The sequence below is a fragment of the Balaenoptera acutorostrata genome, chromosome 4, assembly GCF_949987535.1.
Source record: "Balaenoptera acutorostrata chromosome 4, mBalAcu1.1, whole genome shotgun sequence".
Classification (NCBI taxonomy): domain Eukaryota; kingdom Metazoa; phylum Chordata; class Mammalia; order Artiodactyla; family Balaenopteridae; genus Balaenoptera; species Balaenoptera acutorostrata.
The window spans coordinates 36,603,455-36,628,017 of record NC_080067.1 but is presented as its reverse complement, the minus strand read 5'-3'; the positions used below and the strand labels follow the sequence as shown (position 1 = coordinate 36,628,017).

Below are 24,563 nucleotides of genomic sequence, written 5' to 3'. Positions count from 1 at the left end.
TCATCTTTTCAATTATTATTTATATGGTAGTGGTTATATCAACATGAACATTATACTGTTGACTCTGATCCAAAAGACAATCCCTAAGGAGACAGCAAATGCAAAAAGTAGTTTATTCCCATTTGGCAGGCTTCTAATTTCTATGACTTTTCCTTACATATTTGATTCTCTCCTGATCCTACCGCTATGAACCAATTTATGTTTTCAACCTGGCACCTCACTTTGAGACTAAGAGTTTCACAAGTCCCTGAAACTTTATAGTGGATTGTAACTCCTCACTCATCAATCAGTAATACCCAGCTCAAAAACTCCAGAATTCGGTAAACAATTCCACATTCACCCTGTCTCTGGCTTCTGGCAGACAGGAGAGAGAGAGAGGCTGGTTCCAAGCGGGGGCTCTGAAACCAGACCATGAGGGTTTACAGTGGGCTTTGGTTGCAGGACTTTGGGCAAACCGCTTAACATCTGCACTTCCATTTTCTCATCTGTAAAATGGGACGGATCTCTGAGACTGCTGTAAGAATTAAATAAGACCAGATAATCACTTAGAAAGTATAGCTAGTGTGATTTAATTGGTTTTGACTAAATTCCCTTTGAGCTTGATAGGATTTTAAATGTTTAGTTTAGGAGCTTGCCAAATCGGAATAATTTCTAGGACCCTTCATCCGTTATCTTCTGTGATTCACTCCTGTCTTTTGTGCACTATCCCCACAGGTGCACATAGTATTCCATTTTTCTTTTAATTTCACTTAACAAGAAACTTACTAACACGTACCATTTGACGGACATTATTCAAAGCACCTGGCAAACGTTCACTCATTTTATCCCCTTAACAACCCTATAAAGCAAATACTATTACTTATTTTCATTGTTAAGAGGGGGCACTGGTTTCATAGACAGCATAAGTAACTTGACCAAAGTCACAAGTAAAGATGGAATAAGGAAATGAACCCAGGCCCTCTGGCTCCTGAGGCAGTGCTCCTATCCCATCACAGCCTCTAAGATATGGCATCAAGGGTGAAGGACCCTCCCTCAGGGGGCACCAGCACCACTGTGAACTAAGAGACTGTTGGCTAATACGTTTGAAGCACATGGACATAAAGGAGGAGTGAGTGATTTGTTGGATACTTACTACAGTCAAACATTTTGAAACCTACTATATTTAAGAGAAGATACTTCTGTAACTCTAGAAATGCCACCGTAAATCAGTTCCTCCTCTTAGGTTTCCCACATTTCAGCATTTTGAAATTCAACCAAAAATTGATTTCCAGTTTTCATATTATGAAACTATCTTGTACAGCATTTCCCTTGTTTAAATTGAAACTATTCCAAACCTGCATCTAAATAATGGATTTGGATCCATCAGGAAATTTATACTTAATTGACATAGGTCTAATCCCTCTACTTAAATTTTTTTAAGTTTGCTTTTAGTCTCTACTGAAGCAAATAAAAGGATATATGTTTAAATTATGTTGCATTACATTAATAAAATCCAGAATCTGTATTTTCCAAGAATCAATTTATTTGAATCAAACACCAATTTTTCAGACTGTGCCACCACACTGGGTAGTTCCAAAATTATCAGGCATCCTATTCCCTCATAAAAATGTCCGGTGGGATATGTAATTTTATTCTCAGAATTCCAAGCTAAGTCACCCAAAATGCTCGATCAAGCCAACGTGACAGTCTGGTCCAATTCTGTGGTAAAACTCATAGCAAGAAATATGAAGTGAAACTCACCATGGAGAACTCCACATTCCCTCATAGGATCTTCTGATTTCCTCTTTCCCTTTATCTATCTGGCGAGCAACCATTTCTTCACAGACAACAGCTTTCTCTATACAAAAGCAGCAATTACATACTTCCAAAAATTTTATAGAACTTGACCCAAGGTTGACTGATGAAATTCCTGAAGTTTTCAGCACTTTGCATACAATCACAAATACAGAAGAGACTTCCAAAAATGGCTTTCTAATAAGTGAAATAGTATATCTCCATTTAAATCTGCAATTCGCTCACCAGAGCAGTGAGTGGCTAACATTTTTTTCATGCTTCATATATAGTCAGCACTATTCTAGGCACTCATCTCAGCCTCTCAACACTGAGGTATGTACTATTATTAAACCCATTATACAGATGCGGAAAATGAGGCACAGAGCTAAATCATTTGTCTATTATCTACTACCCAGTAATTGGTGAATCTGGAATTCTAACCCCCCAAAATTTGGGTCTTATAGCCCTTAACTCTTAGACAATACATCCTTTTATCTCTCAGAGATTGAAAGACCAAAAGACTAAGATACATGTCTACAGAAATAACCAGGTCATACCTAATGAACACACATTTCTGAAAAAAGCAGGCTACAAGGATGCAGATGATGACGCTGTCTGATTTTAGAGTCAACTCTTATTCTCCTACAACTTGGGGCTATTTTCTTTACATTTCTCCCTATTATTATATACAAAAGGCACTAAAAATTCCATTGAACATGTAAAGAAGATAAACTGCAGGAAAGTTATTATATGAGAAAATATAAAAACAACTGCAACTAAACTGACTTACTCAAACCAGAGTAGATTAACAGTACATAAGTTTAAAATGAAAGAACTTCCTTATTAGAAAATCCCCCAAAGGTTTGCATATGAAGAGGTTCTAATGGATCACACTGCACACGTGAAAATGAGGAAGGAAACTGGGTATAAAAAAGCAGAACGACATTTGCTTCACATGCCCTTCATGGGCTGAACTAATGACTGCCTCGATCGGAAGACACTGAGCTGAGTATCCTCCCAAACAAAGGTGAATTTCAACTGTTATTATGAGTGGCTTGCTTATAAATGATGGAATATGTTCAAGGGGAAAAAAAATGCTTTAAGGTTAACATTCTACAAACCTTAGATTATGAGCCTAGGAAATTACATAATGTACAGCAATCTGACATGAATAACTTTACCTCTTAGCCAGCTTTGTTTTACTGCCATGCCAAAAGTCGAACTTGTGAATGGGGTAGAAGCGGTTACTTGAATTTCATAAGGGTGTGAAAGTAACAGTACTGTTAAAAGTACCAAAAATGTACTATGTGCTTTAAAAATTCTGGCCAGAAACAACATGTGACTTCTCAAATGATCTATTAAATGTGATGAATATATGTAAGGTGCTAATATGCTGCAAACCTAAAGTCTGCTTTTAACAAGTAGTGTTTTGAAATCATGAAATGCTTCTTGTTTTACTGTGTGTGTATGTTTATTTGTAACAGCTGACATTGGAAACCATGAACGACACAGTGATGAAGGGCTTCAACGGGTCTGAGAGGTGCCCCAGGGACATGCAGGCAGCACACCTGGTGTTCCCAGCCATCTACACTGTCGTTTTCTTCATGGGCATCCTGCTGAACACTTTGGCCCTGTGGGTGTTCATTCACATCCCCAGCTCCTCCACCTTCATTGTCTACCTCAAAAATACTTTGGTGGCCGACTTGATAATGACGCTCATGCTTCCGTTTAAAATCCTCTCAGACGCGCGCCTCGGACCCTGGCAGCTCAGAGCCTTTGTGTGTCGATTCTCTGCCGTCGTCTTTTATGAGACCATGTATGTGGGCATCACACTGCTGGGGCTCATAGCCTTTGACAGGTTCCTCAAGATCATCAGACCTTTTGGAAAATTTTTCGTACAAAAACCTGCTTTTGCAAAAGTGGTCTCAACCCTCATCTGGCTCTTTTTGTTCTTCCTCTCCCTGCCAAATATGATCTTAAGCAACAAGGAAGCAACACCGTCATCTGTGAAAAAGTGTGCCTCCTTAAAGGGTCCTCTTGGGCTGAAATGGCATGAAGTGGTGAATTACATTTCCCAGTTCATTTTCTGGACTGTTTTTGTCCTAATGCTTCTATTCTATATGGTGATTGCAAAAAAGGTATACAATTCTTATAGGAAGTCCAAGAGTAAGGGCAGCAAAAACAGCAAAAGGCTAGAAGGTAAAGTATTTGTTGTCGTGGCTGTCTTCTTTGTGTGTTTTGCTCCATTTCATTTTGCCAGAGTCCCATATACTCACAGTCAAACCAACAGTAAGACTGACTGTCGACTGCAAAATCAACTGTTTCTAGCTAAAGAAACAACCCTTTTTTTGGCAGCAACTAACATTTGCATGGATCCCTTAATATATATATTCTTATGTAAAAAATTCACAGAGAGGCTACCATGTATGAAAGGGAGAAAGACTGCAGCAACCACCCAGGAAAATCATACGAGTCAGTCAGACAATATAACCCTAAGCTGATAACTTTATCACGGTTAACGATTGACTGACAAGACTTCAAAAGACAATTTACTTGGAAATCAAATGTAAGCAGTGAAAGAAAAGATGGCTTCGAGCAAATGCTTTCTTACATTTGACTATCCTCGCGTACAGAAAGGATTATATAAATTTTAATTCCACGTAGATCTATTCATAAGCTGAATGAAGTATCCGTAAGAGAATGCAACAGGAAGCAAACAGACACTAGAAGTCACCTTCTCAAGAGCGTTCACTTACACTTTGGAAAAGATTTAGCGTGGGGAAATGTATATTCCTAAAAATACCTATTTTCTAATTATAAAAAACATATTCCTCCACTCTAAAACACCTCCTCACATTCTTCTGCACATGCAATTCAAACAACACTACTGCTTTTGTATCCCACCTGCTGATTTAAAAAGAAAAAAACCCAAAAAACCCACCTTGCGAGTCCTTTGGTGAAAACTTAGGCTAGAGGTTGAAAGGGATGCTAGATGTAAAGCGTCTGGGGAATAGGTCAGAAAGCCCAGATACCTGATGAAGGCGCTTCTCCTTACAGTTACAGCCTCTTTCCCAGTATGCAGCTACACCATAGGAGGCACAAGCAGCATTATTAAGCCACATAAAACATTGTACTGTAATACTTCGCTTACATCCTGAGTGTGTACAAATTCAAGGGCAAGAATACTGTATTCTTATTCTTTGGAATCCCCCCTCTGCCCAGCAAATACTCTAACGGTGGTTGAATATTCCACCTACTCAGCAAAGCCTTCCTGGGCCAGCACCTCCGTGCTCCTTCCTCATGTCTCTGGTTGAAAATAATTACCTCTCCTACTGTTTGGGTATGTGTTAGGGCTCTCAATGCTGAGTTCCTTTTACTAGCTTGCTGTATTCTTTTTTTTTTAGAAGTTGTTTTTTAATAGATTTATTTATTTATCTTTGGCTGCGTTGGGTCTTCGTTGCTGTGAGCGGGCTTTCTCTAGTTGCGGCGAGCGGAGGCTACTCTTCGTTGTGGTGTGGGGGCTTCTCACTGTGGTGGCGTCTCTTGTTGCGGAGCACAGGCTCTAGGCACACAGGCTTCAGTAGTTGTGGCTCGCGGGCTTCAGTAGTTGTGGCACACGGGCTCAGTAGTTGTAGCCCGCGGGCTCTAGAGCGCAGGCTCAGTAGTTGCGGCGCATGGGCTTAGTTGCTCCGCAGCATGTGGGATCTTCCCAGACCAGGGCTCGAACCCGTGTCCCCTGCATTGGCAGGCAGATTCTTATCCACAGCCACCAGGGAAGTCCCTAGCTTGCTGTATTCTTAACTGCATCCCCCAAAGATGGTTAGGATTTTTTAAGAAAGACAACATATTTTGAAGACAGAAAATATGTCATGTTTTCTTAGGATCTCCCACAATACTTCCCACAGAGGATAAATTACAAATGTTTTAAAAAGAATATGTCATCGTTATGCCATTCTTGGTACATATATAGATAGAACTGCTGACCCACGATCAGTAACATCTATACTGGGAAATTTTTAGAGGATGGTGACCTACTTGTACTTATTTACCTCCATATGTTTTCCTGAATCCCTCTGTGGTTCAAAAAAGAGCTGCTAAAGTATGGTTATCTGGAATTGTAGATGCTGATTTGCACCTTCTAGATAAAATGTACAAAGGAGTAGTCATGCCCTGTAGATGTGCCACTAGTTCCAATACAACCATCAGACTGTGAACCCCAGGCCTCTTTCCATGGCCTCAAAGGCACTGAAGGCCCTGGAACTTGCCCACCTTTCTGGCCTTTTTTCCTAAGCATTCTTCCATCCTTGGAAATTCACACTCTCGTATAAGTTTATAATTATCAGAAAATGCCATGCTCCTTTTTTGCCCCTGTGTCATTGCACTTGTAAATGTCCCTCTGACTCACCAAGAAAACTCTTATCCATCCGTGGAACCCTAAGTCGCCAGCACTTAAACCATGAAATCTCATCTGGCTAAATTCCCACCACCACCTCAAACCCAATCACTCCATCATCTGTATGTTGTCACACCTCAATTATTATAATGATCACACTGCTTTGTAATTACTGTCTCATACATGTATCCACTCTTTTAATACCCTATGTGTACTTTTGAGAGCAGAGATTGTGTCTCATTGTGCAATCAATAAATATTTGATAAAATACCAAACTGGCTTTATTTTTACATACTAGAGAAGCAAAAGGGAAGCCAATTTTCACTGATGTTTTTCTTATCAAATGATACTATAAACTTCTTGGAAGCTCAAGCTCTTTTTAGTTGGTCTCCTATGCATGTACACAGGGGCCTGGGAAGTGCGGGTATTCTTGGGTTCACTAGTGAATGACCGGGAAGGAAGCAGGATTACTAAACAGTACACGTATTGCTTGGGGGCTAACGTCTATCATCATTTCAGTTTTAAAGCTATTGACAAAATGCTTTAGCTATGTATTGTTGGTTTTGGTTAAGTAAAATTTGTAACTGTAGCATATTACCATCACCAAAACTCTTAGAAAGTACTTTGACATCTGATTTTCATTCGCTAAAATAAAAGAATTAAGTCATAATAACTATTAGAGATGTCACTAAATCCATGTTACCTTTACTGAGTACATTATACAATCATGAGCAGACTCTAATAATGTATTATAAGTAACTGCATCTAAGCCACATTTCAAACTATGCTTGGGAATATAACCCATGTATTTCAGCTCTAATAATATTTTCAATATACACTGAATGGATATAGATAATGAATATAATTTTTTAGAAAGATCTTTCAAGATAAAATTTCAATAGGAAATGTGTCCACCATAAATGCAAATATTTCATTCTTTTATAATAATATTACAGTCAAAAGCAGAGTTCCTGACGTGTAGAATGAAATAATCTACCAAGAACTTAGAGAAGAGTCAGCTTAAAATCACATTCACAAAATGAAAAGCAACTATTTGAGGAGAGCTTCCCAGACTAGCAATCACAAATACTAAAATCTAGAATACTTGAAGAATGGGGAACTATACCATAGCCATTAATGAGACATAGAAGAGAGGAAAAGGGGGAAAAAAAACATTAGTAGCTTTGGTAAAGTCTGTAAGCTCAGAGCACAATTAAGGGCTTCTGTCAAAAGCTAAACTGTCATCATTTTTACTGGATAAGGCCTTCCAAATACCCCTGATGCAGGGGAAGTGGGAGAGGATATTGTCCCATGCAGAATTAGTCTTCAGAAACCAAGAGAAATTACTGTAAAAGGGGAAGGAATTCTGCCCATTTTTTGATTGGGTTGTTTGCTGTGGTGGTATTAAGCTGCATGAGCTGTTTGTAAATTGTGGAGACTAATCCCTTGTCAGTCACATCATTTGCAAATATTTTCTCCCAATCTGTGGGTTGTCTTTTCACTTTGTTTATGGTTTCCTTTGCTGTGCAAAAGCTTTTGAGTTTAATTAGGTCCCATTTGTTTATTTTTGTTTTTATTTCCATTACTCTGGGAGACGGATCAAAAAAGATTGCTGCGATTTATGTGAGACAGTGCTCTGCCTAGGTTTTCCTCTAAGAGTTTTATAGTGTCTGGTCTCACATTTAGGTCTTTAATCCTCTTTGAGTTTATTTTTGTGTATGGTATTAGAGCACGTTCTAGTTTCATTCTGTTACATGTAGCTGTCCAGTTTTCCCAGCACCATTTATTGAAGAGACTGTCTTTCCCCCATTGTATAGTCTTGCCTCGTTTGTCATAGATTAATTGACCACAGGTGCATGGGTTTCTTTCTGGGCTTTCTATCCTGTTCCATTGATGTATATTTTTATGTTCTGTGCCAGTACCATTACTGTTTTGAAGGCTGTAGCTTTGTAGCATAGTCTGAAGTCAAGGAGCCTGATTCCTCCAGCTCCTTTTTTCTTTCTCAAGATTACTTTGGCTATTTGGGATCTTTCATGGCTCCATACAAATTTTAAGATTTTTTTTATTCTAGTTCTGTGAAAAATGCCATTGGTAATTTCATAGTGATTGCACTGAATTTGTAGATTGCCTTGGGTAGTACAGTTATTTTGACAATATTGATTCTTCCACTCCAAGAACATGGTATATGTCTATGTGGTCCGTGATTTCTTTCATCAGCGTCTTACAATTTTCAGAGTACAGGTCTTTTGTCTCCTTAGGTAGGTTTATTCCTAGGTATTTTATTCTTTTTGATGAGATGGTAAATGGGATCGTTTCTTGAATTTCTCTCTCTGATCGTTCACTGTTAGTGTAGACACATGCAACAGATAAATAGACATTTCTCCAAAGAAGACATACAGATAGCCAAGAGGCACATGACAAGGTGTTCAACATCACTATTAGAGAAATGCAAATCAAAACTACAATAAGATATCACCTCACACCAGTCAAAATAGCTACCAACAAAAAATCCACAAACAATAAATGCTGGAGAGGGTGTGAAGAGAAGGGAATCCTCCTACACTGTTGGTGGGAATGTACATTGGTACAGCCACTATGAAGAACAGTATGAGGGTTCCTCAAAAAACTAAAAGTAGAGCTACCATATGATCCTGCAATCCCACTCCTGGGCATGTATCCAGACAAAAACATGGTCTGAAAGGATACATGCACCCCAATGTTCACTGCAGCACTATTTACAACAGCCAAGACATGGAAGCAACCTAAACGTCCATCAACAGATGACTGGATAAAGAAGATGTGATACATATATACAATGGAATATTACTCAGCCATTAAAGAGAATGAAACAATGCCATTTGCAGCAACATGGATGGACCCTAAAGATTGTCATACTGAGTGAAGTCAGACAGGGAAAGAGAAATAGTGTATGACATCACTTATATGCAGAATCTAAAAAGAAATGATACAAATGAACTTATTTACAAAACAGAAACAGACTCACACACTTAAAGAACTAACTTATGGTTACCAGGGGGGATGGGTGGGTTGGGGGAGGGACAGATTGGGAGTTTGGGATTGACATGTACACACTGCTATATTTAAAATGGATAAACAACAGGGAGCTACTGTATAGCACAGGGAACTCTGCTCAATATTATATAACAAGCTAAATGGGAAAAGAATTTGAAAAAGGATAGATACATGCATATGTATAACTGAATCACTTTGCTGTACACCTGAAACTATCACAACATTGTTAATCAACTATACTCAAATATAAAAAGTTAAAAAAATAAAATAATGAAAAAAAAAAAAGGCGGGGGCTGGGGAGGAAGAGGCAGAGAAGCAGTGTGAATTCCCAACTCAGAGAAGTTAGATGACTGATAAAGTGATCATGACATCAGAATATAAAATAATTATTCAGTCTTATTAATCTCATCACTTCATATATTCCATATGCATTTAAACGCAGCTCGTTCCGTAACTTCCTAAAGTCTTCTTTCTAAAAATGCCTGACCATCGCCCCAGGTAAACTGTACTCTTCCAGTAAGTTAATAGATCAAAGCTCACATAGATTAGATCTTAACAGAACAAAAGCACCACAGCAGAGGAACCCACACCCAGCTGTGTTTAATAGCTAAGGGAGCACACACTGAAAAGACAGCAGCCCTTACAAATCAACTGAAGTGCCTGGAAATACAACTCAACATTTTAAATTTTACATGGAAACCAAATGTAGGTAATATGAATATAGGACACATGTGTTAAATCAGTAGTTTTCAAACTTTAGCAGGTACCAGAACCAGCTAGAAGGATTCTTAAAACACAGATTGCAAGGTCCACCTCCAGAGTTTCTGATTCAGTAGGTCTGGGGTGAAGCATGAAAATAAGTTTCCAGGAGATAAGGATGCTATCGATTTGGGCCACATGTTAAGAACCACTGTGTTAAAAGTTCCTTGAGGTTCATACATCCATAAAGACTGATTCACAGCAGAGCACTGCACTCCTGGACAGGAATGCCCAAGGGTGAGATCTGTCAACAGGAGACAAACAACATTGTTACAAAGAGAGCAGGACAGATATAAGGTGACACGCAGCGGCATGAACGACAGCTACCTGGAAAGTTCATGTCCCACTTAGGGGAGCATCTACTACTCAGTGCCAGCTGTTGGCACAGGAGGGAATTGGGGCCCAGGGTTGCTAGCTGGTAGTCACAGCAGTAGTAAAACCAGCGTCAGCAACAACAAAAACAGCGCACATTACTTACTATTTACTATGTACCAGGCAAGCATGCCAAGAGCTTTAAATATACTGTTCCATTTAATAATCCCAGGAAGCCTATCAAGTGCTATTGTTATTTCCGTTTTAGAGATAAAGAAGTTGAGAAACAGAGAAGTTAAGCAACTTGCACGGGGTCACACGACTTATAAGTAGCAAGGCTAGGACTCTTAATTCAGACTCTGGCTTCTGAGCTCATATTCTGAACCACTGTATTGACAATCGCAGATCTTCTAATATTTTCAAGAGAAATCATAAATCCAGTCCGCTCCGCCATATTTCCTGTTATTTTCAAAGCTTCCGTAGTCACCCCTCACACTCCCTGAACCCCACAGAACAGCACCTTCACGTGTGGACCATAGTGGTCCACATGCTGCCAGCTAATTATCCTTGACCTAGAAGCTGCCAAGCACCTCCCAGGACATTACACTCCTTTACTGAATGCTCGCTATGTGCGACACACCATGCTATGTATGCACCTTACAAGGGTTATCACCTTTCTATTTCTCACTACTACCCCAGGAGACAGATACTACAGGGCCCCCTGTTGGGGAGAAAAGAAAAGAAAAGAAAACTGAGGCACCAAGTGAACAGATACCTTGACACTGGTACCCATGACCCCACCAGCAAGCAGAGGCAGAGCTGGGACAGACATCCAGGAAGGTGGCCGCAAGACCACACCTCAATGGCTCTACTGCACCGCCTCTCTGACAGTCGGGACAAGCCTAATTCCTCAAGGGGTGACCTCTAGCCCCAGCTGTGAGAATGGTAAGGAGGGGGCTCCTGAAGAGGGAGGGAGAGGTCTCAACACAGAAAAAGTTTCAACAGCTCAGGGGTATGAACAGTCCAACCATGGACCTTTTGAGCCCTTTGGGGGCCCCTCTGGTTCTTAAGAGGAGTAACAGCCCGAAGAGTGGGTTGACTCGCTCACTTAGCCCATCATTCCTTCATCGTGTGCTTCATGCAGGGCCCTTGGCCTCCCTGGAAGCCGCACACAGACCATATTGAATCCAAACGTGGTTCGTGGAATAAGAGACATAATTAGCTCACCAAAGGAGCTCGGAGGAAAAGGCAGCTAATGCCAAATGGAGAAACTGAGCAAGGGCTCACAGGAGATGGAAGTGTGAACTGGACCCCGCGGGGGGAACAGAGGCTTCGAAAGGGAACCCCGCGGCGCTCTGAGCAGTTTGGAGGAAGGCTCAGGTGAGGGCGGGCAGTGTGCTATGGCCGAGCGAGAGGGGCCACGGAGGGCCTGAGGCTGCAGCACGTGCGCGGGAAGACGAGCCTGGGACCTCACTGCACAGCACTTCAGGGTTGCTGGGGTGTTTGGAGTTCTCTGTGAGCCACTGAAGGTGGCTGAAGTGAAGACTACTGTTCTCTATGCCGTGCTTTAGCAAAATCAACTTGCCAGCAATAGGCAATTCTGAATTAACAGAGCCACTGAGGCCAGGAGAGCAGTTAAGGAAGTCTTCCATCTATGCAGGCAAGAGCCAAGGGGAAAGAAATCTGACATGGAACTTAGAGACATTTTCAAAAAGAGACAAAGGTCTTGAGTCCAAGATCACTGGAGAGTATGGGTTTTTACATGTAAAACGTATGTGATTGATATGCAAAATGTATTCTCAATGGGGTCCATAATCCCCATCACACGCCCTCCCAATCGAGATTCATTGCTTTGAAGAACATTAGCTTGGGTGATGTGCTTGATCATGACGGGTGTGTTGAATATGAAGTACTAGTGAGAGAGCCGTGTCAAGGAGTCTAGCCAGTGGGGGCAAAATATGGATCCAGGGCTCTGAAGACAGGGCTAGATCAGAAGCCGAGGGAATCATCTTTTCTAAGAAAGGGAGAGAACAAGGAATGAGCTAAGCACCTCAGAAGCCATGCTGCACGCGTCTCGTGGACAGACGAGATAGAAAAAGAGGAACGATGCCTGGGACTGGGGGGAGGGATCGATTAACTACAAGCAGCACCAAGACGTTGTTTGGGAACTGAGGAACAAGCGAGATTCGAGGAGGAAATGAGAGGCAACAGAATCCCACACTTCGGGAAGGTCAAATGTGATGAATCTACAACTGTGAGGTCAGAGGTCACTCTAAGGAGGAGGTGGCATAGAGCCCCAGTTTGCAGTAGGAAGGGCGGGACGACAAGCTACTCTTGCCATGAGGGACCAGTCAGTTTGCAAGAGTTCCAAGGAGGAAATAAGAACAGCTGTTAGATTAGCTCGGCCTTGGCCAAGGGTTTCTAAGAACAGGTGGAGTAGTAGCTCCTTGCCATGCTTCCTAGGCAGTACAGTGTGAAGATGCTCCATGTGAAATGGCCCACAGAGCAGAGACGCAAATCACATGGTGAGTGTAACCATATGACCAAGAGAACCAGCTTCAGTCAGAAAATGGGTGTGCCAACACCCATGTGTCAGATGTGTCAGACATCCACGTTACCTGGGTTACCTAAGGGCAATCAAAATATTATGAACTTAACCTTGACTTTCTAGTTGCGGAATGTTTTTTCAATTTTTAATCGTTCCAACTTTATATTGATAAAAACACCCCCATTCGTATTCATTTACTTGCTCTCCCTCTGCCCTCTGACCAAAAAAAAAAAAAAAAAAAAAAAAAAAGAAAGCTACTGTTCACTAAGTACCAACCAAGTTTCAAACACCGTAGGAATTATCCTATAGTATATTATCTCATTTAAACTTGACAATCTTACAAGGTAGCCATTTTTCAGAAGAAGAAATTGAAGCTCAGATATAATAATGACTTGCCCAAAGTAAGAAAGCTCCTAAGTGGAGAGGCTGAAATCCACATTGGAAACTATATGACGCCAGTTACTGAGCTCTTATCAAGGCTGACACCGCCCCTCACAAGAAGATTTCCAAAGTGAGGAACTGGCCGAGTACAGAAGAGAGCATCAGTATGAGGGCGGAGGTCAGAGGCAGGTACATCTCCAGAGTCAATCGCCAAACCATTCCTCCCCTTTAACTGACCATTACACATGAAGTTCTCATACCAGAAAAAGGTAACTGCTTTATTTAAAGCAGATCTAATAGATACAAATCATTTCAAATGACAGATTAAACACAGTAATTCAAACATAGGGACCTAAAGATACCAATCTCAGCGAGGGAACGTTAAAGGGTTTGTAATCATTATACTCAGCACAAATTCTCAGCAACTGGATGGTGAGCCACAGTTAGAGCGGTTTTTGTGTACAGAGAGACGGAACAGGAAGATCTGGAGAGGATTTTACTACAGTCCTTGTTGTATGTTCTGGCTACATGCAAAAGACATGGGCATCCCAGACAGATCACTTGAGCTACGTTTCAATTAGATCCCTGCTCATCTTTGTCTTGTAATAATGAGTTCATGTACTGTGAAGGACTAGGAGGTCCTTCGTGTGTGCATTTTCCTTTCAGAAAAAAATGGATACATCAGAGATTATAGTGACAGAGAAAATTAGACTGCAGTACCAATTCTCTGCCTAGCAGCGTTGGAGGAAGCAACACTGTGCCCAGGTCCAGGCCAATGCAGCGAAGCCAAATAAAGGGAGGAGAGAGCAGGCGGTCACATGCGAGGCAGAAATGACTAGAAGACCAAGGTAAGCCTTAGCAATGCATTTGCCAATGCTTCACACTAAAAAGGGGAGAGGTAGGAATAGGGTTAAAAAAGTTTATTCTGGGATTTAGGAAGACTTATCAACACCATTACCTATTTTCATTCCTTTAAAGGGATGAAACATTAGAAACATTCTCTCCTTGAGTGCTTCTGTCTCTTTAAGAATATATTTTGAAAGATTATAGAAATTCTCATCTAAAATTCTGTGCTTAAACCAGAATCTTAGTTTTACAGAAAACTGAAGCTGGGAAAAACTGAATGAGTTTGTCCAGTATCCCAAAGAAAAAGTGAGTTTGGATCCATGAACCAGGTCTCTGTCCAAAACAAGAGTATAGATATCCCCATTTGATTTCAAAGTTCCAAACCCCAAGGTAGACTTCAGGTTAATATATTCAAACTGCCTCAGAAACATTTGAAAGCATCTCCTCACTAAGTGACCCACAGGATGGACCTAGCAAATACAGAGCAAACCAATTTTCAAAAGCCAAGGAGATTTTTAAAAAAAACAAAAGCAGAAAGATTATTCTAAAGAATAAAAGAGTAAACTAGAAAAATACAATGTGTGACCACTGATTAGTTCTGCCTCAAAAAATTATAAAGAATGTTACTGGGAAAGAGCAAAATTCAGACTGAATATTGTGAGTAGGTAGGAGAAAATCCCTTTTTTTGTTGTTTTTTTTGGGGGCTGTGCTGTGTGGCTTGCAGGATCTTACTTCCCCTACCAGGTACTGAACCCACGCCCTTGGCAGCGAAAACACGGAGTCCTAACCACTGGACCACCAGGGAATTTCCAGGTAGGAGAATATCCTTGTTCTTAGGAAATACATGCTGAAGTAGTTAGGGGTGGGACATCCGTCACAATGACTGCAATTTCAAACAGGTCTCCCCACAAATATGTGTGTTGAGGGGGAGGGTAGGGGGAGGGCGTGAAAAATGTCAATGGGAAAATTTAGATGAAATCTGCTTGAACTATAATTTCAACTTGTCTGTAGGTTTAACATCTTTAAAAGTGACATTATTATAGAAGGAAAAAAAATCACCTGTAATAAAAAATGAAACAAAAAAACTTTTTTTAAACATTGTGGTGGTAGAGAAACACAAAAACACATATCCTAGGACATCGTCCTATATTCAAAATAAATTTGGGGTTTGTAATAGCTAAACAATATTATTAAAATAGCTTCCTTGCATTTAATAGGATCTTCCATTGAAGCAGCAAGATAATTATTGTTATAAAGTCTCCTGTGGCTTTTATGAAATGTGAGACTTGCTATAAAAATCGGCAGAAAAAAAATTATGCAGGTTAAACTTTTGGTGATTTGAACAATAATGAAGTTATGGACTGGTTCTTAGCTGCTCTTTTCATCAAAGCATTACACTCTTCTCTGACTAAACCTGTACTACTTCCCTTTTTGAATGTTAAGTAAGACCAGCTTTAACAAGTCCCAACTTGAGATCGGCATAACATGCTTTAAGACAGATGCATAAAGGCTGCCTCATGTTAACTTTCTCACTACTAGACTTTGCATCGCAAGCCAAAGAGGCTTTTAAATACACAATCCCACTGTGACTAAGGCCAGGAAAAGGCTAGTCCATGCCCAGCCCACCCTCAGGAGGAGAAAAAGAGGGCCACCTACTGCACTGACACCAGCTCCTTCCCTCCTCCTTGTGGAAATCTTAATACAAAACCAACACATAGAAAGTCAAGGTGTATAACCCTGAATTATCAGAACATTTCCCTTCAAATTCAAAACAGAATAGTATATGAAAAATATTATCAGCAGCGACGTAACAAAGGAAAGGTATTTTCTTTAACATTAAAAAAAACAAAAAAAAAAACCGTATTAAGTTAGTTGACAGTGATAGGATGAAGTCAACCCAGGTAACAAATGTATTAAAATTTAAGGTAGATAACAGAACTGCCTTTATTCCTTCAACAGGAGCTTGTGAAATATTTGTCCACACAAGCTTCATGCCCACCACTGGAACTGTGGGGTGATAGTCCTCAGAACTTGCAGAGAAGGCCTTTGCCCAACATACTTTTAAGGAAGCTAAACGGGCTGTGCTCCTTTGAACTGATGCTTTTAAGACTGGCAGTTGGTTATTCTGGCAGTTAAAGTTCCCATTTTGAGCAGCACATCATTTACTGTTCATGGATCAGAGTGACAAATGGCAAGAAGTGCAACCCCCAGAAAACAAGTCTCTCAAACTCAGGCCTGCATGGCATAACTTTCCCCCCTCAAGATGCAGGGAACTGGCTTTAAATGTTCAAAGCGAAATCCCTGGAGAAGGAAGTACCAAATGGCACAAAGCACAGTCCAACGTAAATGAAGGATGGTTTAGTAAATATGACAATTTCTTATACGACTGAGCCACTATTAAGTTGGCTAATTTTTGTTCAGAGACTTTCCCTAGGGCTAGCTACTCATCCACAACATACTTAATCCACCCTAAATAGAATGGAATGGAAAACCATTAAATTTTAGTTGTCTGTTTTTGTTTGTTTAGGAAAAGGCAATAGAAGAAACAAACTTTTGATATTCAACTACTGGTATTTAACTACATTTATTTTTCTGTATAAACACAGGAAAAAAACCCAACTAGTACATATACATTATTTCCTTAAGGCGTAAGTAAACACTAAGTAATACCTATTATTTATTTACTAACTTCAAAAAATGTTCCACCTTAATTATTTTCATTTATCTTTCTCTTCATCCATGATAGTAACAAGTTTTGATTTCATTTGGTGACATTTTCTTCATTTCTTTTACTTGTTTGAATGTCGCATTCAAGAAAATCTTGGAGTCTCTGGGAAATTTTTTAGAAGTTCTAAAATTAATTACAATTAATTACAAATCGGAAAAAGTGATTCGATTATATCAATTTATCATTGTGGGAAGATTTTTTAAAAGAATAAAAGTTGTCTTGGGGCTTCCCTGGTGGCGCAGTGGTTGAGAGTCTGCCTGCCAATGCAGGGGACACGGGTTCGCGCCCTGGTCTGGGAAGATCCCACATGCCGCGGAGCAGCTAGGCCCGTGAGCCACCACTACTGAGCCTGCGCGTCTGGAGCCTGTGCTCCACAACAAGAGAGGCCGCGATGGTGAGAGGCCCGCGCACCGCGATGAAGAGTGGCCCCCGCTTGCCACAACTAGAGAAAGCCCTCGCACAGAAACGAAGACCCAACACAGCCATAAATAAATGAATAAATAAATAAAATTTAAAAATATATATATAAAAAAAAAGAATAAAAGTTGTCTTGTGGAATTCAAGAGATTAGGTAAACTCGCCCCCCTAAATAACTTTATTTAAAATATTTTTGTGTAGGTGAAAGCAGGTATATGGAATTCAGCAGATTCTTGAATAAGACAACAGGTTTCCCAAGTTATCAATCACCAGTATAAACACATATTAATTTAAGTCTTTAATATATAGAATAATACCATGAAAGATCTGTCTTTTATAAAAGATATTCTGGTTCCTTTTAATCCAAAAGTTAATTAGCAGGAAGGTTTGTAAATGCATATTTTCTAATTAGCAATAGGGAGTTCCCCTCCCACCCCCCAAAAAACCCTAAACACTGGGTCTGATTTAGCAGGGCCCAACGTTGAGACTTGATGCCTCCCTCCTCCTTAAACAGCCCTCTGGCATTCTGGGTTCCAGCCCTCTGTGTTCCCTTCTGGTGAATCACCATCTGATTCCTGCAGGTTCAGGAAATGTTCTTCCCCAGTCTACAAATCTCACCTATTCTCAGGTGTGAGTCATTTCTATTAGCAAGAGAGCAAGTTGCTCCAGTTGTTCCCGAGCAGGAGAGTTTGAAAGGGTGCCCCAAAGGACAATCTCAAGGTGGGTAGGGGAGCACCTACCTTCTCTGGCAGGGGGAAAAAAAAAATGCTTATTTTTTTACGCTTTAACAAAAAAAACAACTTCCCTGCCAACCTTAGTTTCAAGGTTTATTCTTAATTAGAGTTGAGAAGCCTGTTTCGACTTGAAGACACCCGAATCAGGTGAATGGAGAGCCAGCTACCGCAATGAAAGGTAAATGAAGTTGTTTGTTTTTTTTTTTTAATTTTCTTAAAAGCCATGGTTGGTAGGACGCAGCACTGATGAAGACTATCGTTATACCTCTGCTTAAATCTGAGGTCTGAAGAAAAAGTGGGGGTTAGAGTGCTAAGTGAAGGAGATCCACAAGTTCTCTTTGGGAGGAACCACTTTCTGAAACGAGAGTCATCGTACTTCCCGGCACTTCACGGTTTCCAGCTCAGGCAGGCAAACCGTGCACTGTGCCTTCAAACGTGGAAACGATATTTTGGAAATCACTTCTACTAAGTGGATTTTTAAATCACATTTGCTCTCTTAGTTGAGTAAAATCCAAAAGTCCCTTATAATTGTTTCCCAAGACCCCAAACTGAAATTTGTTTCATAACCTTTTATTCACTTTTCTTTTAAAAAGAGATCAAAAGAAAAAAAGATGATTTTCTCTCCTAACTGCCTCACTTTGATAAAAGAATCTCAATCGTTTCATTGTAACACAAAGAACAGGGCAATCCTCTTTCTGATTCCTTAAGAGATCGTGTTAAAACGTGTCAGGAAAGTCACCGAGAAAACTGCTTAACTAGTGACGAACGGCTTAGGAACAGCTTAGGTCTGGTTCACATTCAAAGGCGTGGGGAAGCTTTTACTTCATTGAGGGAATCAAGAAGCCAGCAAGGAGATCTGAACTCTTCTAAGTTATAATAAGGATTTTTAAAGATAGGTGAGCCTAAGGTAGGGTGACTTTTCGATTTACTAGGTTAAGATTTATCTGCGACGGAATTTTCTATCGTATTCTCAAAGTGAATCTGCTTTCAAGTTAGGTATATTACCATTTTTAACAAGGACTTTCTTTCATAATTCTGATTAGAGACTCTGATTTACTAGCAAAATGAACAACAAAAACTTTGGTTCTATATTGCCAAACAGAGCCAGACACTTTTTATTTTATACTACTATCTTATGTATACTGTATTGTTATTTCTGCCAGTTCAAGGTTAACAGTCTTTTCCTTCTTGAAGCTAGGGATCAAGGGGATGTGTTATCTTAGTCCTTCAGCAAAATCCTATCCTAAGACTACTGTTTCCAACACCTATTCAAAAAGTGTTCCAGGTATACGTGGGTTAAGAAGAAGGGGCTGCAGGAGCAGTTAGATTGCTGAATACCATATTTAAGGAAGTAGCCTAGAAAAGAAAAAGTGATTAGTCAGAAAATCCTAACTATTTCATGAAGAGACCGAGGCAAAAATTTCCTGGCTAGAGACAGAATGTTCAGAGGGCTTATTACACTCTGGGATATGGGTGGGAGATGGAAAACGAAATTAGAATGGATGTTTTTATTTAGGTTAGTGGTATCTGTGCCCCCCTTCAGAGTCCGTCTACTTTCCTTCCTTCCTTGGTATCTCAGGGTTTCACTTCCTTTAAGGACAAAAAACATTTCACCCTTAGCCCTGTCCTCTGAAAAAATGCCACAGAAACTTAAGACAGAAGAGACACGAACAGCCATTTGTTCTCTGTACTCCTATAAGCTGAGGAAAAACTAGGAAAACCCATGAAATGCCCTCAGAGCCCAATAAAAGGAATGGTGGTGAACGCAGGATAGAAGGGAGGTGAAATTCAGGTGAAATCACCTGGGAGCATCCCACAGTCTCCAGGGGGCTGCTGTGACAGGACTTTGGTTTAGAGCAGAAAGCCCAGCCGGGGTTTGGGCGTTGACAATGTCAAAAGTTATGTGCGACTTGAGTCTCTTCCTTCCTCAGGAGCTCACAGACGCCTCTCACAGTAAAATGAGGGGATTAGATCAGATGGTTGTTAGAGGCCCCTTGTATGGCTAGATTCCCACGATCCGGGTGATGTGCTGAGGCACTAGGGTTGGTTAACAAGAACCCAAGGCTTGAACCAAATGCAGATGCTGGAAGGGGACGCTGTAGAGTCAGTGATGAGGAGGAAGACTGGTCCTCCCCTTTTCTGTCCCAGCAGCTACGTGATGTTAATCAGATCTCAACCTCTTCAGAGGCCCCAGATCCTTCCTCTGCAAGACAGAGATGAAGACAGTCTGCTCCTGCTTCCTCGGGTGGGAAGTTCTGCATTAGCACAAGTGGAAGGGCCAACTGCAGTTCCTATAGCTGTTGACTATCTGAAGTAGGCAGGAGAGAGCAGAGGCAACCAAGACCCTGTGGTTTAAAACTAGATGAGATGAACCACATGGAAAACATCAAGGTGAACAAGAAACGAGAGGCAAACCTTCTGCTTCAGGCCACTGATTAAAGCCAAGCCCCTATCCAACCTGACAACAATTTCCAAACTTTCTAACCTCCTCATACATGGGCAGAACAGAACATTTATTCTTCATCTTGTACGTAATTAGCACATCTTAACTTTCATTGACATTCTTACTATCCAAGTGTGAAAAACCTTACACTAAAAATGCATTTGAAGGAGAGCACTGATAAAGTTTCACCTGGTATAAGCCATCACATTAAGTCATACGTATCCGTGATTCCATAATTTCTCTTATAAGGCAATTTCTAATAATAATTTCCAACATTTTGGAAGAAGGTAACTCCTTAAATGACTTTTTCTAATGTATTAGATAGAACTCGTACGACACAAACTGTCCTTCTAAACCTTATTATTGAAACAACAATCACTAACATGCACTGATACCTTAATATATGTCCAAGACTACTTCACATTTTAACATAGATTATTTTTTTAGAAAACCTCACACAACCTGAAGACATATACTGCTGTTACCTCCGTGTTACAGCTGAGGAAACTGAGGCTTAAGTGGTGTGCAAGTAAGCAGCAGAGCTCTGACCTTGAACCATGTCTGTCTGCAGTCAACCATGCTCTCAGTCACTACATTTTAGTGTTCTAAGCCAACCCGGTATTTGCTATTTGGGAACTCTTTTTTTTTTGGTCAGTAACTTAACAGGTAAAATTGTACCGATCTGTGATTTATTTACTGTACTACTTGACTGAAGTACATAAGTGGCTGTCTTGGGCACATCATGCCCTACAATCAAGTTGGAGCTACTTGATTACCTAGTCCGCCCAAAGGAGAGACATCAGATTATAATCAACACATGAACCCCCCCAGGCTGCGCAGAAGTAGGAGCAAAAGAGTAGTTAAGAGCCCAGCACTTGGACCGACCTGTGTTCAAATCCAGGTTGTGCCCTCACCAGGTGTGCTAGCCTGGGTGAGCTCCAGCAGCACATGTCTGCTGAAGGAGCCTCTGCAAGCCTCAGTTTCTTCATTTGAAAAATGGGCGTACTATTCTTACTACCACTCAGGAAGCATCTATACAGTGAGCTTTTGCAAGATGCCAAGCTCCAATAAAAGATCTATAAGGCTTGAATGACATAATACTGTGGTAATACCTCATTCAATCCTCAAATCAATCCTATATGAGTGTTTTACAGAAGAGGAAACTGAAGCAGAGTGGGGTTAGATGACCTGCCTAAGTAAGTGGCAGATCTGCAATTTGATTCCAATGTCTTTTTTTTTTTTTTTTAATTATTTATTTGGTTGTGTCGGGTCTCAGCTGCAGTAGGCGGGCTCCCCAGTTGCGGCATATGAACTCCTAGCTGCGGCATGCATGTGGGCTCTAGTTCCCTGACCAGGGGTCGAACATGGGCCCCCTGCATCAGGAGCACTGAGTCCTACTCACTGCGCCACCGGGGAAGCCCCCCAATGTCTTTTTGATCAATTAAAAGTTATCTTAATAATTTAGAACAGTCCTAGGCACAAAATAATATTAGTCAGCATTTGCTGAACCCATACTCTTATTAACTTCGTTGTTGTTGTTGTTGTTATTGTGACTAGCAAGACAGAAACACAGACTTTTCAGCTACCAGAGGAGGGTTTACCTGTAGTCTGGACATGCTCTCAGGTTAGAGATATTACTGGCTCTCAAACTGTCTTCTGAAAACTCCACTTTTCCAAGTCCCTGAGTCTAAAGAGAACCCTTTGCTAAAAATATCAAGATTCTGGCTGCTTCCAAAGTGGAAGCCAGTATAATAGGGGGCTGCAGAAACAAAATATTCTAAGGTCCCTGCACTAAAGGAGCTTATGATCTAGTTGAAGAAAGAAAAATCATAACAGAAAAACACTTGGGCTGTTAGCACTCAGCTGTGTGGCTCTCGGGCTGAGAGCTGACAGAAGAGACCCAAGAAAATAATTCATGGACATGAGTTGCCTCAAGATTCCAGGCATTTTAGGGCCTGCCACACTCCTTTTGGGGTGAAAGATCTGCCTGTCCAAACCTGTCCCTCCTCATAACTGCCAAACTCAAAGGTTAGACGTGAACCTGAAAACAAATCATCAATGAGCTTCTCAAAGCTCATTGCAAATTAGATAAACTGACTAAAGGACAAGTTGGAAAAGCTGCAAAATTAATTGTTTACTGGTTGTATTTATAAAGAGGCCAGTCCTTCATATCGTGACTGGGTACCCTGCGGCTACTCACGGCGCACAGTAACATGCAAGCCTTAAATAATAACAGCTACGTTACTTTTTGGTTGTTTCAACCAAGCATGTTTAAGTCCTGGAAAATGAAAACTTTAAACAAAGTCTCGCACTGTGTCAAAATTGTCTATGTAGAACCCGTATGATACGTAGCAATATGAATAAATAAAAGAACAGTGAATGCCGTCAAAAAGGTAACTACTGTATCAATGTATCAGTGATCAATGTAATTATGATCACTGTTCAACAGATATTACGGTTTCGTCTCTTCAACATCAATATTCTCTTTTCCCTTTAGCCCGAAACATTGTAATTTCCTGTTGCAAAGACGAAACAAAATATCTGTGTATATTTTGTTTCACACAGTGCCTACAGCCACCAGTACAACAATGAAAAGGGGCGAACGCATGGAGATAGCAGCTCAAAGCTCAGTCGACGCCATCCTACGGAGGCAGATGGTAGAACATTCTTTTACCACATTGCTGTTTCTTCATAAATAATCTAGCAGAATCTGTCTGCCCCCTTCTCCCCAGTATACCTGATTCCAATTACCAAAATTTCCCAAGTGCTAGACATATTAAGTTGGACCATATGAAAATGCCATCTATAAAAACATTTCCATTTCAGTTCAACCTAATGCATCAGCATCAAGGAAGAAGAAACCTTAGAGCTTTTGAGAAAGTATTCATCCCAAAGTAAATACAATGCCATTAAGTTCTAAAATCCTATAATGAACTCTCTTGTCTTACAAGCTCGTCAATTTCAGGTGAAAAGGAACATATTAAGTGAGGGGGAAATTACTAAAAATGAGGGGCAGGTTTGGAGCTGGCACTGGGTAACAAGGCTCTAGGTCCCCCAGGGTACTGGTAGAAACCCCATGGAGAGACCTGGGGCAGCCCCACCATGAAGTCAGATGTCATAAACTGAAACCCACAAACAAGCTTTATTTGGTCTGCTTTAATAAAATTAAGCCAGATTTTTTTTTAATTTAAATTTTTAAAATTCATGCAATTTTATATAAAAATCCATTTTTTATAGTCTCATGGCAGGTGACCCACACACCTGCATGGCAACAACCCAGAGCCTGGGAGTGGGGCAACACTCCCCAGTTCACTGCAGCCCCCAGGCTTCCTGATCATTTGTCCTAACACTGAAGCTGTTAGCTGTATTTTATTGGCCTGATGGTGCTGCTGATTATTTCTTCTTCTACCTGGCTCACTTTCCTCACTGACATTAGATTTGGGGCTCTATTTGAATTTGCAATCCGTCGCTTTAGTCCCCTCACTTCACAGTGAGCTGTTTAGAAACATCAGAGGACCAGTGTTTGATCAGCTTTTCTCCTGGTCTTTGGCCATGCCTTACATGAGATCACCTGCCAATTCCTATTCTCTCTGCCCTTCCTGAGTTGTACTGTTTCACTTCGTTCATAAAGAAAAAAAGATAATTAATGCCAGTGAAGTTGACAGCAGGAACTACTTTAAAGAAAATGTTATATATGTATGTATGTGGGTGTATATGTATTCACACATACACACACACATTATACAAAATAAATTATCTGTGATGCCAGATCCTTTTACTACATTGGGGTGGGGGTGGGGTGGGGGGATTTATTTATTTATAAATTGAAGTATTGTTGATTTACAATGTTTCAGGTGTATAGCAAAGTGATTCGGTTACAGACAGACATTTTTTTCAGATTCTTTTCCGTTATAGGCTACTATAAGATATTGAATATAGTTCCCTGTGCTACACAGTAGGTCCTTGTTGTTTATCTATTTTATATATAGCAGTGTGCATCTGTTAATCCCAAAAATTCCTATTTCTTGTTTTTATGAGAGGAAAAAAATGAGACACGGTGAGGGTTTGATGCCGATAAAAACTGTACAATATCCACTAGCATTCAAGACCTCACTAAAGAATCTTTACCATTGATGGTAGGGGTTGAAACTGGAGGAAGACTTGTCTCTTAGGTACCTGTCTTAATTCATTAATTT

General features: G+C 40.5%; 2 protein-coding genes across 2 annotated transcripts in view; one reads left to right on the top strand and one right to left on the bottom strand.

Moving 5' to 3' along the window:
- Positions 1 to 24,563, bottom strand: part of MED12L (mediator complex subunit 12L) — a 331,114-nt gene that overhangs the window by 96,781 nt on the left and 209,770 nt on the right. The gene's annotated exons all lie outside the window — the stretch shown is intronic.
- P2RY13 (purinergic receptor P2Y13) lies at positions 2,742 to 6,367 on the top strand. The gene is made up of 2 exons (XM_007188136.2): positions 2,742 to 2,800; positions 3,258 to 6,367. Exon 2 carries the CDS (start codon positions 3,273 to 3,275, stop codon positions 4,272 to 4,274), a length of 1,002 nt encoding a protein of 333 aa, XP_007188198.2. The 5' UTR covers positions 2,742 to 2,800; positions 3,258 to 3,272; the 3' UTR covers positions 4,275 to 6,367.